The sequence below is a fragment of the Enhydra lutris genome, unplaced genomic scaffold (genome assembly GCF_002288905.1).
Source record: "Enhydra lutris kenyoni isolate GAN:26980312 unplaced genomic scaffold, ASM228890v2 scaffoldscaffold34, whole genome shotgun sequence".
Taxonomy (NCBI): Eukaryota; Metazoa; Chordata; class Mammalia; order Carnivora; family Mustelidae; genus Enhydra; species Enhydra lutris.
In genome coordinates, this window is record NW_019154118.1 from 16858595 (window position 1) to 16872783 (window position 14189).

The 14189-nt window shown below is 42.2% G+C and overlaps 1 protein-coding gene across 2 annotated transcripts in view; it reads right to left on the reverse strand.

Moving 5' to 3' along the window:
* LOC111153892 (platelet activating factor acetylhydrolase 1b catalytic subunit 2) overlaps window positions 1-13906 on the reverse strand; it is a 28202-nt gene extending 14296 nt beyond the window's left edge. Inside the window, exons 1-2 of one of the 2 annotated variants that reach the window (XM_022513189.1) lie at window positions 13770-13906; window positions 5299-5386 (exon numbers count right to left, since the gene is read on the reverse strand). In XM_022513189.1, coding sequence (XP_022368897.1) covers window positions 5299-5379 — 81 coding nt within the window. In that variant the 5' untranslated portion in view covers window positions 5380-5386; window positions 13770-13906. Of the gene's footprint in view, window positions 1-5288; window positions 5387-13769 lie in introns of both variants that reach the window. The other variant, XM_022513190.1, reaches the window with a different exon arrangement.
* Window positions 13907-14189: the final 283 nt, after the last annotated feature.

Below are 14189 nucleotides of genomic sequence, written 5' to 3' on the forward strand. Positions count from 1 at the left end.
GTGTTTTCTTTTTAAGTATAAAAGTAGGTACAGTAAGTTTAGAAAAATAGATCAAAACAAAACACTTAGAATTCTACCACCTTAACCCAGTAACTACCATTTGGGAGTATTTTCCTCTTGCCGTTTTTCCACAGGCCTGCCCACCTTTTCTTTATTATTATTTTTTTAATTTTTTAATTTTTTAAATATTTTTTTGAAGATTTTATTTATTTATTTGACAGACAGAGATCACAAGTAGGTAGAGCGGCAGGCAGAGAGAGAGAGGAGGAAGCAGGCTCCCCGCGGAGCAGAGAACCCAATGCGGGGCTCAATCCCAGGACCCTGGGATCATGACCTGAGCCGAAGGCAGAGGCTTTAACCCACTGAGCCACCCAGGCGCCCCTCCCCACCTTTTCTTTAAATAGTTGACTATGTGTACCTCCTTCTGGCACAACAGCTTTGTGGACAGAACAGCCTATGTTCAAATTCTAGCTTGTCTACTTTCCAGTTCAGAAAACATGTAACTAGTATCACCCTTAAAAAAACTTCTGAAAAATATCAAATGTACACAGAAGAAAAGCAGGAAATATTATCACTTCAAAACTTCTTTTAACCATGATAGTTTTTAACATTTTGTTCTGAAATAATTTTGGAAGAGTTGCAAAGACAGTACAGTATTCCTATGTACATTTCAGTCAGCTTCCTTCAATGTTAACATCTTAGCTTACTTGGGCGGGGGGCACTTGGCTGGCTCAGTCAGTAGAGCATGGGACCCTCCATCTCAAAGTTGTAAGTCTGAGCCCTGTATTGGGTGTAGAGATTACTTAAAATAAATCTTTTTTTTTTTTTTTAAGATTTTATTTATTTATTTGACAAAGAGAGAGACAGCGAGAGAGGGAATACAAGCCAGGAGAGTGGGAGAGGGAGCAGCAGTCTTCCTGCTAAGCAGGGAACCCGGTGCAGGGCTTGATCCCAGGACACCAGGATCATGACCGGAGCCGAAGGCAGAAGCTTAACGACTGAACCACCCAGGCACCCCTAAAATAAAAATCTTTAAAAAAAAAATAGTTTACTCAGATCTCACTAATTTTTCCTATATGTCCTTTTCCTATTCCCTGGACCAATTCAGAATACCACATGGCATTTGGTCTACATGTCCCCTTGGTGTCTTCCATCATGGGACAGTTTCTTGGTCTTTCCCTGTATTTCATGTCATTGACAGGTTTAGTAGTAGTCAGGTGTTTTGTAGCATTTCCCTCAATTTGGGTCTGTTTGATATTTTATCACGAACAGACTGACGTGACGAATTATTCTGGAAGACTACCACAGAGGTGATGTGTGTGCCCTTGCTGTATCGTATCAGAGGTAAGTACATGATATCAACATGATTTATTACTGGTGGATGTTAACACTGACCATTAGGTTAAGGGGGTGTTTGCCAGGTTTCTCCACTATCTGTTATTTTTCCTTTCCATACTGTATTTGTTAGAAATAAGACATAAGGGGCGCCTGGGTGGCTCAGTCAGTTGAGCGTCTACCTTTGGCTCAGATCATGATCCCAGGGTCCTGGGATCGAGCCCCACATGGGGCTCCCTGCTCAGCAGGGAGTCTGCTTCTCCTTCTGCTTGCTGCTCCCCCTGCTTGTGTTCTCTCTCTTTCTGTGTCAAATAAATAAAATCTTAAAAAAAAAAAAAAAAAAAAAGGACACTAAATCCAGCTCTCACTGGTGGGGGAATTAATATGTTCTACTTTCTGGAAGGAGGGGATATAAAAAAATATGTGATTGTATATTAAAACCACCAAGGTAATTTTCAGGGGGCTATTTCTGAGGCTAGGCAAATATACTCTCTCTCCTTAAAGGTGTGCTTACTAATTTTAGTATTCACTGATGGACCTTCCCTACAGTGATTATTACCATGGTGTTCTTTTTTTTTTTTTTTTTAATTTTATTTATTTATTTGACAGACAGAGATCACAAGTAGGCAGAGAGGCAGGCAGAGAGAGAGAGGAGGAAGCAGGCTCCCCGCTGAGCAGAGAGCCCGACGTGGGGCTCGATCCCAGGACCCTGGGACCATGACCTGAGCTGAAGGCAGAGGCTTTAACCCACTGAGCCACCCAGGTGCCCCTACCATGGTGTTCTAATGAGGGGTTTCTTTTCCCTCCCTTCTTCTATATTTATTTATTTTTAAAAGATTTTATTTTTAAGTAACCTCTACACCCCATGTGGGGCTCAAACTCACAAGATCAAGAGTAGCACGCTCTACCAACTAAGCCAGCCAGGTGCCCCATATTAATTAAAATTACTGTCTCTTTCCCCCTGTTTATCCAACCATTTATTTATAGCAAAATGGATGAGTGAATATTTACTTTATCCTTTGAGTTATAAACCAATAATATGATTTATTATGTTGCTCAAACTGTCCAATTTTGCATGTGGGTGCTCTTTCAGGTTGGCCTCAAGGGGTCAAAGTGAGTATCATCAATGAGACAAGCCAGTATCTCATGACTTCTATGAGACGTACTATGGACACTTCACTTCTGTGATATTCCTGCCATACATCTGTTTTTTCTTTTCTTTTTTGGGTAGTTGCTCTCTTGCACTACAAGATGCTATGGGTTCATCTTTTATTTCCTTTACCCTAGCTGTAGATGCAATCATTTCTCCAAGTAGCCCTGGTTCCTTTCATTGGACCAAAGAAACCAAGATCTGAGCATGTATTTTATTATTTAGTAAAGTTACCCTTCTATACGGGTTAAAAAGAAACTTTTTTTTAATATTCCTGTTTTTCTTCCATTTGACTATGTTTTTTCCAGTCAATGCTAATTTAAAGCCTGCTAATTTATGCCAGTAACAACAGAGACACCTAGTTTTAAACTTTTAATAAAGTTATAAATGACCTAAATGCACCTAAATGGTATCTTCCTATATAGCAAAAAAATATAATTTAAAGAGAAGAGGCACCTAGATGGCTCAGTCGGCTAAGCATCAGCACAGGTCAGGATCTCAGGGACCTCGGGATCAAGACCTGCATCAGGCTCTGCGCTCAGCACGCACTGTGCTTGGGATTCTCTCTCTCCCTCCCTCCCCCACTCCAGCACTCTCTAACATAAATGAACAAAATCTTAAAAAAAATAAAATAAAAAACATACGGAGGAAAAAAACTATAGCTACGCTTTTAACATGTATGATACACTGCAGAAAAACACATTCAAAAACATACTATTTACAAAAAGCTTAAAAGCATGCAAAACTACTATATATACAGTTTAGAAATTTTTATATACATAGTATGTAAGCATGTGAAAAAAAAAACCCACCAAATTTAGGATTTAGGGTACTGGTTTGGGGGTGGGGAGGTGGGAAAAAGAAAATGATCAATAAGGAGTATACACAGGACATCGATTCTATTAGCAATGTTTTATTTTTTTTTAGGATGAGTGGTAAATACATGGATGGTTAGTGGATTTCATAATACCTTTTTTTTTTTTGAAGATTTTGTTTATTTATTTGACAGACAGAGATCACAAGTAGGCAGAGAGGCAGGCAAAGAGAGACAGAAAGGGAAGCAGGGCTTCCGGCTGAGCAGAGAGCCCGATGCGGGGCTTGATCCCAGGACCCCGAGATCATGACCCAAGCCAAGGCAGAGGCTCAACCCATTGAGCCACCCAGGCTCCCCTTCATAATACTTTTTAAGATATAAATGAACTAGGGTGCTTGGGTGGCTCAATCAGTTAGGAGTCTGTCTTTGGCTCAGGGATCAAGCCCTCCATCGGGCTCCCTGTTCAGAAGGGTGCCTGCTTCTCCCTCTCCCTCTGCCTGCCACTCCCATTTGTGCATGCTCTCTCTCTGTCAAATAAATAAATAAAATCCTAAAAATATATATATATAAACAAACTAGGAACATTAAGAATAACCATGCAGCTGATCCATACAAGAAAAGTAAAAAAAAAAAAAAAGTACTAACTACCACTCAAAGTAAGCTAGTTGACAGACTGATTTTTAAGTCTGGAAAGACAAAAACGAAAGAACTATACAACTAGAACAGTTGTATAACCACAGAGTATAAACAAAATCACTAAATACCAAAATGTAAAACTCTGGGTAGATGAAATCATACAGAACTTGTTATTCCAAAGAGGAAATATGGTTGGAAACCCACAGGTGAAGGTTAAATATAGTTATGGTTAAGTGGTAACAGCTTACTGAAAAGGCAGCTAATAATACAAAGAAGACACGGTGCTACAGAACAATGGAACACATCAAGAAGACACAGGAGCTGCCCTGAAAGGATTCCCACTTGTTAAACCTGGGACAGCGTGACCTTCAAAATTACAATGGGTTCTATAAGCCCACTGGGAAGAATAAGAACCCATGAGTCCATACCATAATAAACAAGATCTGGTTTAGGCCAACAACATCTTAAGTGACCAAAGTTAACATCACCAATGAGAAAGACCAACATCAGGTACCTTCTATGTGGTGCACTGAGGACATCGCTTCACTGATATCCTGCCAAAAATGTGTAATCTGAATCTTGATTAAGAGGAAAACAGTAAACCCAAATTGAGGAATATTCCGCAAAATAAATGGCCTATATTCCAAACTGTCAGTGTCATGAAAAACAAAGGCTAAGATACATTTCACAGTAAAGGATAATAAAGAGGACAATGCAATGCAATGTGTGATCCTAGACTGGGAGGAAAACTGACATAAAAACATTGGGACAAAAATGGAGAAATGTGAACATGGCATAATATCAATGTTAAATTTCCTGATTTAGTAACTACTCTGTAGTTGTGTAAGAAAATGTCCTGATTCTTGGAAAACACACTGAAATATTTAGGGGTGAAGGGGCATGATGACTGCAACTTCCTTTCAAATGGTTCAGAAAACACTGAATGTTGGTGTGTAGACATCCAAGTACATATAGACAGAACGCTTAGGCCGACGGGGCCAAACAATAACTGGCAGGACCGGATGAAGAATACGGGGAGTTCTTCCTAAAATTTTTGCAGTATTTGTGTGATTCTGAAATCACTTCAAAATTTAAAAAGTTTACAAAAAAAAAAAAAAGAATGCTGTGGAAACACTGTTATCTTTTAAGATGAACAGGGGGCAATGACTATGCTTTCAAAATATTCCTCTGGTGCAACATCAGTCTGGTAATTATGTACGAAATTAGAGTAAAATTAGATTTTTATTTAAAGTGATGATTCTTATCGACCATAAAAAATGTACTCTTGTGGCTTTGGCCAAAAGACTCTAGAAAATTGAAGAGACTCCTCTTGGGTGAGTAATACATAAGCACTTCCCTTTACCTGAGACATCCACCTGTCATCTCCTTGAATATCTTCTGCCGCATGTGGGATAGCTGCTGGGTTTGAGTCTCCTTGGCTCATTCTATACCTGAGGGGACAAATGTCGACATCATGTTTCATTCATTAACAGGAATGTTTATTCGTTACCCCTTAAATGTTACATGCTAAGTTTTAAATAGTAATTTAAGTCTCATTGTGGTTTTGCCTAGAAATGAAAAAACTGGAGTTGATTTTCAGTAAACATGAGTTCTAGGACATGACTACTTAAGTCCCATGAATATCAAGAAGCATCCCGAAACTTCTAGAGAGGTTTGAATATCATTTAGGAATAGTGCATTACACTGAAAACATCTGCTCCAAGTATATACTTTACATCTACATTAATTTTTCATGATTACATGTTAATGTAAGTACCAAACGACACAAGGGATGAGACACTTAAGGGTTCAATGAAACCTGCATTAGAGCCTCTTAGGCTGTTTCAGTTAGACACTGGAAAATTGCTACAGCCATGAACAGAGTCCACTGGTTACTAAATATCACACAAGTAACTATTACAGACTGTGACAAAACCAGCCATAGGCTTTGGCACTGGTTTTTGACAAATGTTTACTAGGTATTTTATTTTTGACAGGTATCCATTAAGAAAATGTTATTAATGACTGAGCCCAAATATAGAATCTGACAGTAGAGGACTAAGCAAAAATCAGAAAACCTAGAAATGCTGATCTAGAAAGACAAAGACACCAGACTGTTTTCAATCAACTCTGGAGAACACATACTAGAGACATCAGGCTCAAGAAATCACTTGACATATACAAAGGATGATGAAAAACAGAAAAACATCTGGGGTTTTGTGGTGTAAAGAAAAGCGGACCACTCTCTTTCTTTCCCTTACTATCATCAAATACAGCTAAGCTTTCTCTGAAAGAGGATTGAGTTCTATTCATTCAATAAGTATTTACTGAGTAAACAAAACACGCTAGATTGCCAAAGCAGTAATTTTTGAGAATCAGAAAGTAACAAAGCTCGAAATGTGAAAACAGACCTTCATTCATGAAAAATACATTACAGAAGCAAACCCATGTTTTAACACTAACTATACAAACCAATTAGTTCCACTCCAAATGACACTAGGTCTAAGAAAATTAAGCTTAGGGTTAAACCTGTATCTAACTTGAAATGTAAAACACCCTGTGTACAGGTCTTCCTCAACTTACATTAGGGATTACATCTGGATAAATCCTTTGTAAGTTGAAAATATCCTAAATCGGGGCACCTGGGGCTCAGGCGGTTAATTGTCGCACTTTGGATTTCAGCTCAGGTCATGATCTCAGGGTCCTGAGACTGAACCCTGTGTGGGCTCCAGGATCAGCAGAGTCGGCCTGAGATTCTCTCCCACTCCCTCTGTCCCTCTCCCTACTTGCATGCTCTCTCTCTAAAATATAAGTAAGTATATCTAGAAAAAAAGAAAGAAAAATCCCAAATCAAAAACGCATTTAATACACCTACCCTACCAAATAGTATAAACGAGCTTATGTGAAATGAGCTCAAAACACTTCCATGAGTCTGCAACCGGGCAGCATCATCTAACACAAAAGCCTATTTCACAACAGAGCACTGAATATCTCACAGAACTTACTGAAGACCGTACTGGACACGAGAATCAGAACGGCTGTCCCTGTATTGGATGTTCACCCTCATGGTCAGGTAGCTGACTGGGAGCTTTGGCTCACTGCTACTGCCCCGCATCACCAGAGGATCTTACCACATGTCCCTCACCCAGGAAAAGATCAAACTTCCAAACCCTGTCCTAGGCATGTAGAATGGGGGACCATCCGGCCTAGGTGTGGGGGGTGGGTGGCGTGTGGGGCGGGTGTCTTTATGATAATCACCTGTGACTGACAAAGAATAACCAGCCCCTGAAAGGAAGGATTTAAGTTTCCTGGTTAGCTTTCTATAAAAGACCAACCCTAAGGCCCTCCTTGGCAACCTTGTCCAGACCCCTCTCACTCTTGAGAGCTTTTCCTGTATCTTCACTTAATAAACTTCTATGGCTTTACTCCCAGCACCACCCCCCCAAAAAGATCAAACTTCAAAAGTGAAATATGGTTTCCACTGAATGCACACAGCATTTACACCATTATAAAGTCAAAATGTCATTAAGTAGAACCATTATTAAGTCGGGGACCATCTCTGTATGTATGTATTTCTTTAGATTACTAAAATTCGCAACTATCAGAAAATAACAGCCATCTGAAGGACTATATATGCCATGTTTTATAAGTACCACTTCCAATCCTTGCAAAACGAAAAAAAAGAGGCTCAGATAATTTAGCTAATTTGTGCAGTAAGTGAACGAAGTCAGGTTTGCTTGACCCCAGTAACAATACATCTGGCCCCCTAATCACAAAGCAGTGCACGCTGACTCCCTAAAAGGTCTTACATCTAACCGTTTCACCCAAACAACATAAACTACCTGGAGCTAAAAACATCATATAAAATACAAGAATTGGGAAGAATCGCAAGATGAATTTGTATAGCTCCAATCAGATTATGGTTATCTGGTTGAGGCTTCATTGCCTGAGAAAAGTATGGGAAAATTAAAAGATACCTAAAGGAAAAAGAAAAAAATAACTAAAGGGGATTAAAACAAACAGTCACATAGAAACATTTAACTTTGGGGGCACGTGGGTGGCTTGGTCACTTAAGGGTCTGCCTCCGGCTCAGGTCATGATCCCCAAGTTCTGGAACAGAGCCCGGAGTCAGGCTCCCTGCCCTGTGGGGAGCCTGCTCCTTCCTCTCCTCTCCTCTTGTACTCTCCCTCACTATGTCTGTCTGTCTCTCTGTCTCTGTCTCTCTCAAATAAATAAATAAATAAATAATAAAATCTTATTTTTTTTTAAAGATTTTATTTATTTATTTGACAGAGAGAAATCACAAGTAAGCAGAGAGGCAGGCAGAGAGAGAGGAGGAAGCAGGCTCCCCGCTGAGCAGAAAGCCTGACGCGGGGCTCGAACCCAGGACCCGGGATCATGACCTGAGCCGAAGGCAGCGGCCTAACCCACTGAGCCACCCAGGCGCCCATAATATCTTATTTTAAGATTTATTTATTTGTGAGAGAGAGTGCATGCACACAAAGGGAGAGCAAGAGAGAAAATTCAGCAGAGTTCCTGCTGAGCTCAGAGCCCACCTGGGGCTCAATCTCATGACCCTGAGATCATGCACCTGAGCAGAAACCAAGAGTCAGACCCTTAATCAACTGGGACACCCAGGGACCCTGCTTTGTTTTTAAACTAAGAAAACATTCTATATGTTCTATACAAAAGTTTCTTTGGGTCTAAGTTCAATTCCAGATCGAAGTCTGGCTATTCAGGTTAAATCTGACATGGTGCTTAATAGTAGTTTTAATTTTAAAAAAAGCTTTCTTTCCTGCTGTTCAAGCAGCTGTATTAGCCTTAAGACAGACAAGGGGCAAACAAGTTTTCCTACCTTATGGATTTCAAAATTACATATATAAGAAACAGAGCAACAAACAACTTCACTTTCCACTAATTCAAAAGGCTATTTTCTAAAATTTTAAATAGTTATCTTTCCCTTTTTTTTAAAAGGGGGGAGGGGCAAAGGGAAAGGAGAATCTTATTTTTTTAATTAATTTACTTTATTTTTAAAAAGAATTATTTATTTATTTGACAGAGAGAGAGAAAGTGGGGAAAGGGGTGAGGGGAAAGGGGGAAAGAGAGAATCTCGAGCAGACTCCCTGCTGAGCAGGGAACCCAACCTGTGCTGGATCCCAGGACCCTGAGATCATGACCTGAGCTGAAACCAAGAGTTGGATGCTCAACCTACTGAGCCACCCAGGCATCCCTTAATTTTGAAAAACCCAACTATTTCATTAGTTTGCTCTCATTTGTTTTCCTGCCTGGAGAGACACTTAACATATTCAGTATTTCTGAGATAAAAGTTAATTGACACAAAATCAACTGAGAAACCACTACTGAAATAGAGAAAAATAATCTGTCCTACTCTCACTATACGAATATGTAACTGAAACTACTGTTCCTGGGGATTGTTGTTAAAGAACAAGAAAGAGTGACAAACTACAAATATAAGGGACCTTCATTATCTCTCACCACTTAAAGGATAAAATGTGGGCACTTCAACTTCATTTCAGTTCTTGGGATACAATATTCAATAAATACAATAAATAATTTTTAAAAAATTATTTATTTATTTATTTGACAGACAAGAGATCACAAGTATGCAGAGAGACAGGCAGAGAGAGAGAGAGAGAGAGAGAGAGGAGGAAGCAGGCTCCCCACTGAGCAGAGAGCCCCATGCGGGGCTCGATCTCAGAATCCTGGGATCATGACCTGAGTCGAAAGCAGAGGCTTTAACCCGCTGAGCCACCCAGGTGCCCCACAATATTCAGACCTTGAAAAGCTTAAAGAATTTTGACAAACTGGAGGGTGTCTAGAGGAAAGGAGTCAAGCTGGTAAGAAACTGAAAGCCTGTCATATTAGAAACAGCTAAATGAAATAGGCATGTTTATAATCTGTAGAAAAACTGGTTAGGGAGGAGGAAGACAGGACATAAATGTCAAACTATTTGAAGATCACTAGGAAAAGATATTAAACTTATTTTGCATGTCCCCAAATAGGAAAGTAGGGCCAGTGGACAGAATGTGCAGTTAGACAAATTTCTAACAAGTATGACTATAAAATGACATGGCCTGTCTCTCACAGTAGATTCCCCCAATGTCGAGAGTCAAAGGGAGGCAAGCTGAACCCCTAACAAGAAAGCATAAAGTGAACTAAAGCAAATGAGTAAAGACTGGTCCAGTCTGGTGGTGCCCAAACATCTTTAATATTCTAGAATCTTTTTGAAATGTGTCCTATTATATATTTACTTACAAAGTAAATATATGAGTTACTATTAATCTATACATTAAATATTAATAAAGTTTACTTTTCCTTTTACATAAAAAATAAATGTAAAAAGAAGTTCTAAATTATTTCCTGTATTCCAATGATTTATCTTCTGTAATCCCCAGGGAGTGCACATACTCTACTTTCAAGACCAATGGTCTATTTAAGTTCTAAAATCTTTCTGGATCTAGGATTCAATTTACTAACATGGATTTTCAGAGTTCCTCCAACAGGTAAATAACTGTTGTAAAATAATAATCACAATTAAAATTAAGAACTTACTATTTACAAGACACTGTGCTAAGTGCTTTATTATTTTATTGATTTTACTTATTTGACAGAGAGAGAGAAAGAGAGACACCTCACACAAGCTGAGAGAGCAGCAGATAGAGGGAGAGGGAGAATTGGGCTCCCAGCTGAGCAAGGAGTCCGACCTGGGGCTGGATCGTGGGGGTTCACGACCTGAGCGAGGGTGGGCAGACACCTAACCGACTGAACCACCCAGGCACCCCAGCGCTTTGTTATTTTAATAAAATTGAAGCTCAGTGGGATTTAAAGAATCTGTTCCATGATAGGGAGATCTGGAACTGGAACTCAGAGTGATATACCTCCAAAGCCTATCATTCTTGAGCAAAGGATGTTAGACTCTATATAGAAAAGACATGATAAATTCTCATTTACTAATTTGATTCACTTATACACCTTATCATTACTAACCAAATTTAATGGCATCCTGATACACTGAGCAAAACACTTTCATGTAGGTACTAAACTTCTTCACGGGCAAAATGAAGAAACAGAGGAGACGCCTGGGTGGCTCAGTTGGTTAAGCGGCTGCCTTCGGCTCAGGTCATGATCCCAGGGTCCTGGGATCAAGTCCCACATCGGGCTCCTTGCTCAGCAGGGAGCCTGCTTCTCCCTCTGCCTCTGTCTGCCTGTGCTCGCTCCCTCTCTCTCCCTCTGTCTCTGACAAATAAATAAATAAAATCTTTAAAAAAAAAAAAATGAAGAAACAGAGACAGAGAAACAGAGGGAAAAGATGTCACTTATCAGAGGCTACCAGGCAGATAGAATTGAGAGAAAATTGCAAAATATTCCCAATTAGGTAGTCGTCGTCTTTTTTTCCCTAAACTATGAATACAAGGTCATCCTTCCTCCTCAACAAGGGCAAAGTATCTGAGCACAAATTTGTTTCTTTGGGCCTGCAGACACTTGGATTTTGTATTGTTTTGCCAAATCGAATTCTCACAATACAAAGTAGCTTTCAGTTATACTGATGACTATGGCTTGGTAACATCCTAGAAGAGCAAGTAAAGAAAAACTGAGCCATGAACCCATGCAGTCTTCTACGAACAAAGCTGGAAATGCATAATCTAGGGATCTATGCATTTAGAAGATTCAAATTTGGGAGTCAAATAAAGTAAACTGCTATACTCTTTGTAAGAGAAATGAGGAATGAACAGGAGCTATCCAGAGTACAGCCTGTGATAGGACACACAAACCTGAATGATTTTGGGTTTCCTGCCTCAGAGCAATACCGTACACAACAGTATTGGTAACGGTGAGCCTGTAATCAGTAACATAATAAAAAAAAAGTACCAACAGAGAGGTGGATTCTGACTCCCATCTCACCTTCCCGATTCATAATAATCCCTTTGCGGGGGGATTATTTTAAGTCACTAACTTCTGATTACAAACAGCAGGTTCAGTTAGAGAAACCAAGTAGATTGGAGATAAAGGTCTGAAGAACAAAAGTTTCGTTAATTTACCAGGAGAGACTATTCCAGGAAATCTTTAACTGTCCATTAAAATATAAATTCTTCGGAAAAATGAGGAGTAAGCAACTTGCACATTTCCCAATCTTCCTGTATTTTCTATCTTCTTTCTACCTTAACTAGGACTGTGACAGTGAGCACCAGAATTTCCAGATACTTATACTACACTTATGGTGTAGCTGGTGTAGCGTGTTTAATCAGAAACCAGTTCCAACAACAAAGAAATATAAATTCTCAAGCTCAGCTGGATCTTTAACCAGGAAACAGAGGGAGGAGAAAAGTTGCACCAAGAATTAAAAGATTTAGACTGTCCACTCTGACCCGACTCTTCATTCTGTTTCAGAGGGAGTTGGCAGGGTTATTCTGAAAGGGAAAAAAGCCTCATCCAGAATGCCCTGCCTCGGTGGGCTGGAGGTTGGGTCCAGGGGTTCCAGCACATCCATAATTTATTATCAAATGCCCGCCCAAGCCAACAAATTAAAGCACAATGATTTCCTACTCCTCCCCTGCTCCCCCACAAGGAGGCAGCCTTTATATCAGAACAATGTGCCCAGGAGAATCTAAAGACCGAGGGCTTATCCGGGGCAAAGCTGTATTCAAATGCTCAGGAGAGACAATACTCTATTTTTTGTTCCTCCTTTCTCCACACCTTTATCCCCCTCGCCCCAATTTAAAACTGTACAAAATGAGATCCTAGAGTGGGTGCAGATGATCTTCCCTTTCTCTGCAGACACGCTCTAAAAAAGAAGCCAGAGCTTGAAGTGTTTGCTTTTCTTAAGGTTTGTGCTTCAATCATGGAAAACAATGCAGGCTTGAGAGCTATGAGAAGCAGAACAGTGAGTCACCATGCAACGGGTATATCGCGAACCTGCAGGCCAGAAAGTCTCGATCTGGTATGGTGAATGGCCACGGACGGACCTGGTAAAAAGCACCTGCGAAAATCTGTCCATTGGCCTTTTTTTAAGCAGCTGGTTGACCTTGGGCAAATCTCCAACCCTGGCTGGGCCTCATCCCTAAAATGAGGTGCTGGACTACACGGCCCTCTAAGAAACAATCCCTTTGGAGCCGTGACAGTCTGAGGGTTTTTGAACACATTAGACGAAACGGAGAAGTTTCTAAAGAGTTGAAATTTTTCAACAAAAGGGGAGGAAAAAGTGCCCAGTCAACAAACCACCGAGTAACGGGTCTGGGCCCGCGTTAAAGGCCTCTCCGGTAGGGGGAACGGGAAGGGACGGTCAGAGGTTTGGGCGCGGGGATGGAGGGAAGAGGCAACAGCTGAGACCGGAGGCAGAAGAGTTGCTACAAACGGGGCTGGCGGCGGCGAACCGCCGGCCACAGCGAGATCGGGTGCCGAGAGGCCTGTTCGAGGGGGGTGGGCCGGGGAGGGACGGCCGCCCCGCCGCCCCGCCGCCCTAGTCCTCCTCCCAACCCCTCCCCCGGGAAAGGCGGGTGGAGACGGCGGCTAGCGGCCCAGCCCAGTGGGCAGGTTTGGGGGTGGGGTGCCAGTGGGAGGCTCTAAGGGGGGCGGCGAGCGGTCCGGGGGGTGCCGGGGACAGCGCGGGCGGCTGGGGAAGCTGCGCAGGACCGCGAAGAAGGCGCGCGCGCGCGAAGCTCCCCAAGGGTCGGCTGGGAGGGGGGAGGTGGCGCGGGGGAGGGGCCCGCACAGTGGGGGAGGGGAGGTCGCGGGCCTCTCAACAATAACAAATCGCAGGCCCTTCCGACCCCCACCTCTAAGCCGCCGGTTTCCCGCGACCCTGGCTGCACTCACTCAGGCAGAGGGTCCGTGCGGTCCCCAAGCGGCTGCGGCGTCGGCGGGTGGCGCGTCTGTCGCTCGCTCAGTTCCGGCGGCCCCGCTCCGGCGCGTCCCTCCTCGGGCCCCAACACCAGCAGCAGCGCCCCCACTTCCGGTTCCCCTGCCACTCAAGCAAATGGCTTCCGGAAGTCCCGCCTCATCCTGCGAGGCCTCCGCGTGGCTCCTCGCTGCCCGCCTTCCCTATCTGCGGGCGCTCGCTGCAGGCGCCCAGGTGCCTTGCCACGCCCCGCGAGGTTCTCCGCATTGTTCTCTGTCCTGCCCTCTCTTTGCGCACAGTCTGCATGAGGTGCAAACTATCTTTCGTCCGGCTGTATCCTTCAATCCTGCGTGAATGTCGCCGCGGAGTGGAGGTGGCATTCGGGATAATGTGGCATG